Source organism: Octodon degus, unplaced genomic scaffold (genome assembly GCF_000260255.1).
Source record: "Octodon degus isolate 3935 unplaced genomic scaffold, OctDeg1.0 scaffold00086, whole genome shotgun sequence".
Classification (NCBI taxonomy): domain Eukaryota; kingdom Metazoa; phylum Chordata; class Mammalia; order Rodentia; family Octodontidae; genus Octodon; species Octodon degus.
The window spans coordinates 4,947,446-4,951,290 of NW_004524662.1; the positions used below are offsets into that span (position 1 = coordinate 4,947,446).

Genomic DNA, 3,845 nt, shown 5'->3' on the forward strand with positions numbered 1-3,845 from the left:
AAAAAATATTAAAATGTCAACACTATATATACAAAACTAACTCTGGGAAGATTTGTGTATAAATAAACATGAAACCAAAAGAAAGATTTTTTTCATTAAAGATTTTTTGGCCCCACTCTTATTTTTATTTGCGTACAGATTTTAGTATGTCACTTTCTGAAAAGATGTTTACTGAGAATTTAATTAGAATTAGATTTGATTAGGATTTACAGATTTGAAGAAAATCACTAAATTGTAATGAGAGCCAGCTATATATATATATCTTATGCCTCCCAGCACAGCGCCAGCCTGGGAGGCATAAGATACTGAGTTTGATTCTCAGTACCCAAAAATAAATAAAACAAGGTATCAAAAAGATATCAACCATATTGAGTCTTCTGATTTAATATATAATATAGTGCATGTGTCCACTGAGTTGTCTTTGCTGATTTCAGCACTGTTTATAGTTTTCATTGTGTATAGCTCTTATGCACCTTCCATTAGATTGATCCCTAATATTTTAGTGCTACATATTATTTACAAAATATTTTCGGTTTCTATATATTCTCTGCCTATGTAGAGAAACGCAAGTATTCTTCAGAATATTTACAGTTCTAGCAAGAGTTTTCTTTCATGTATTTTAGTACAGGGTCTGTAGGGTCTCACTACACAGATCGGACTAGTAGTGATCCTCCTGTTTTCAGCCTCCCAAGCATTGGGATTATAGGTGCACACCATGCACAGTGCCCCAGGGGCAGGGCCGGCAACACTTCTGGGTCGGGGAGGTAGCTCAGTGACATACGTGCCTACCTGGCAAGTGTAAGGTCCAGAGTTCTATCCCTAGTACCACAAAAAAATAAAGTTGTACTTCTTTGCAGTGTGAATTCTTTCTCTTCTTATCCTTTCACCTCGTTCCTGCTCTTTAGGAAAGTATTCAGTCTTTTGAGTATTAGGTAGAGGTTTTTCCTGTGATGCTTTCTATCAGGAAGAGATAGTTCTTTTATGTTTCTAGTTTATGCTGGTATACTCTGATAATCTCAAAGTGCTCCCTGAGGCTGAAGATTGGAAATTCAAGCCCAGTCTTGGCAATTTAATGAGACCTTGTCTAGAATAGAGAACAGCCACCACCATTCTCAGTGGTTACCACCCCGCTTAGCATCCTTCCTCCTTGTTCTCATTTCCTCTCCGCCAGGTCTCCCTTCTTCCTCCCTCCCTCTTCTTCCTCCCCAGCCGCCTAACTAGGGTCATGGATGTAGCACAGTAGTGTAGTAGAACATGCGTTTTCATGCATCCGACCATAATGCATCGTGTTCTCGTTAAAAAGCTCTCCCTTTGCCTTGTAGTGTTTCCCCATCCCTCAAGATCCAGTTCTTACTATAGTTTTCTTCTATAAATCTTTCTCCAGCTTAATCTAGTGGAATCATCTGTTCCCCAATCCTAAAGGATTTTTTATATGTAAGTAAGTCAAATATGATGTCCATTATATGGCATTTCAGTTGTTTGTGTCACTTTTTTTGCTTGAATTTAAGCATGTCATTAAATGTTGCAGGTAAGTGCTCAGTTTTTTTTTGTTTTTGTTTTTTGGTACTGGGGATCGAACTCAGGACCTTGGGCTTGCCAGGCAGGCGCATATGCCATTATGCCACTAAGCCCTATTACTCAGTAATTTTAAATCAATAAACATGTCATATTTTTAAACCCTTCTCCGTAGGTGCTGCAGATGATTACAATAGAATTGGTTCTTCGTTATATGCTTTAGGAACTCAGGATTCTACCGATATATGCAAGTAAGGATTCTAATTAAGAACATTAAATATAACATAGGCAAACTTGTAATCTGGCTGGGCTTTCTACAGTCTTTCTTTCTTTCCCCTTTGTTTTTGTTTTTCTTTTTGAGTCAGGGTCTCACTATGTAGCCTAGGCTGCCCTTGAACTCATGGCACTTCTCCTGCCTCAGCCTCCTGTCCTGAATGCTAGAATTACAGGTGTGCACCACCACACCTGCTCAAAATATTCATAAGAAACTTTTGTATAAGCTTAGATTGATTCTGGTTTTCTCCCTTTATCTCAGAAATAAAATGGGCTTTATTATATATTTACCATTGGGGCTGGTGAGATGGCTCAGTGGTCTAAAGCACCTACTTAGAACAACCTTAGCAAAGCACTGGGACCGCGGTTCAATCCCCCAGCACCACATGCCAGCCAGCCCCGCCCCCTGGTGGGCTGAGCTGGCCACACACACACACACACACACATTTACCATGTTTTATTTGATGAAAATGGCTGATTTGTGTAAGAGAGAATTTGTATCAACCCTGTTACACATTTGTTTTGCAGTAGTTGTAGTTGAACTTGGGAGTACTCATTGTGAGCCACCATGCACAGCTTCACTTTTTGTAAAAAAAAAAAAAAAGATAAAATTCAAAACAAGGTAATAGGAGGGTAACAATGGTTAATACATTGTGTGCTGTTATCTTTAAATTAGTACAAGGTATTGGCATTTAGTTTTCTGAACAATATTAGCACAAACCTTTCTTTTCAATGAACTAAGAGAAATTAGTAATATATTTATCGTTGATATCAACATTTAACAGCCAATTTAGTTTTCTAATATGAAGATGGATTCTGAGTAGGAGTTGGTTATTAATTTGTTATTTTTCAAAGTAAAGGACCTGTGTTGGAAATGTTTAAAACATAATTACTAAATAACCAATAATTGCTCTAATTTTACTATTTGCCTTTCAGTCAGCTTTTGGTCTTTTTCAGTGTGATTGTTTTGTATATCTGGAATCATTTTGAGGATGTAGGCTTTATTATTATGTGGTATATTATTGAAGGATAAGAAGGTAAACTTTAAATTTAATATTTGGCTCAGACTGTTGAATAATAGTAACAGATTTTATGTAATCTGTTGTACAATTGGAGTGCAAAGATAATTTTGTAAAACTAAGTGAAGTGCACAATTAATAGGATCATTGATTGCTTTATGTGATGCAACAATAATGTTCAATATTATAAAGCAGGGTGTGGTAGCACATGCCTGTAAGACCAGAATTCAGGAGGCTGAGATGGAATGATCTTTAATCAATCAGTCTGTACAGTTCAGGCTGGCCTTGAGCTCACTGTGGAGCCCAGACTGGTCTTGAACTTGCAGGGAGAGACAAGAGGATCTTGAGTTCATGGCCAGTTTGAGACCCTATCTTTTTAAAAAATTAGATATTTGACCAGCCAGATAGTGCAGCAGACTAAAGCGCCTGCTTAGGCAGAGTGCAGCAGCCTGCGATTCTGGCCCTGCCCCGGGGCACTCTGAGACAGCAATGGAGACTGGGTGTGGTGGCACACATCTGTAATCTCAGCATTTGGGATGCTGAAAACAGGAGAATCACTAGGAGTCTGTCAGATCTAAGTAGTGAGACCCTGTAGACCCATTAGACGCTGTTTTAAAATACATTTTAAAAAATTAATTAATTAAAAATTAGGGCCGGGGAGATATCTCAGTAGAATAAGCACTTACAAAAGGACCTGATTTTTGATTCCGCCCCCCCCAAAAAAATAAATTAGATATTAATATGGTTTGGGGGTATAGTCTCTAAACATTAAAGGTATGACATTTCTTTTTTAAAAATAATTTTATTGAGAAACTTTTTTTTAATATGTGTATTTGGTACAGGGTGGTCTCACTACGCAGCTTGGGGACTCGTAGTATTCCTCTTGTTTTCAGCCTTCCCAGTGCTGGGATTTCAGGCGTGCACAGCCATGCTGGGACTCGGTCACAGGCTGAATGCGTCCGGGGGCAGGGCCAGCATGCCATGTAGTACCAGGGATTGAACCCTCATCTCTGCACTTGTCTAAACAGGTGCTTAGTC

General features: G+C 38.5%; 1 protein-coding gene across 3 annotated transcripts in view; it reads left to right on the forward strand.

The window, feature by feature from the left end:
- Snx6 (sorting nexin 6) overlaps positions 1–3,845 on the forward strand; it is a 51,835-nt gene that overhangs the window by 40,569 nt on the left and 7,421 nt on the right. For all 3 annotated transcript variants that reach the window (XM_004637094.3, XM_023721804.1, XM_023721805.1), the window contains one exon: positions 1,691–1,766. In XM_004637094.3, the coding sequence (XP_004637151.1) occupies positions 1,691–1,766 (76 nt within the window). The remainder of the gene's footprint in view (positions 1–1,690; positions 1,767–3,845) is intronic.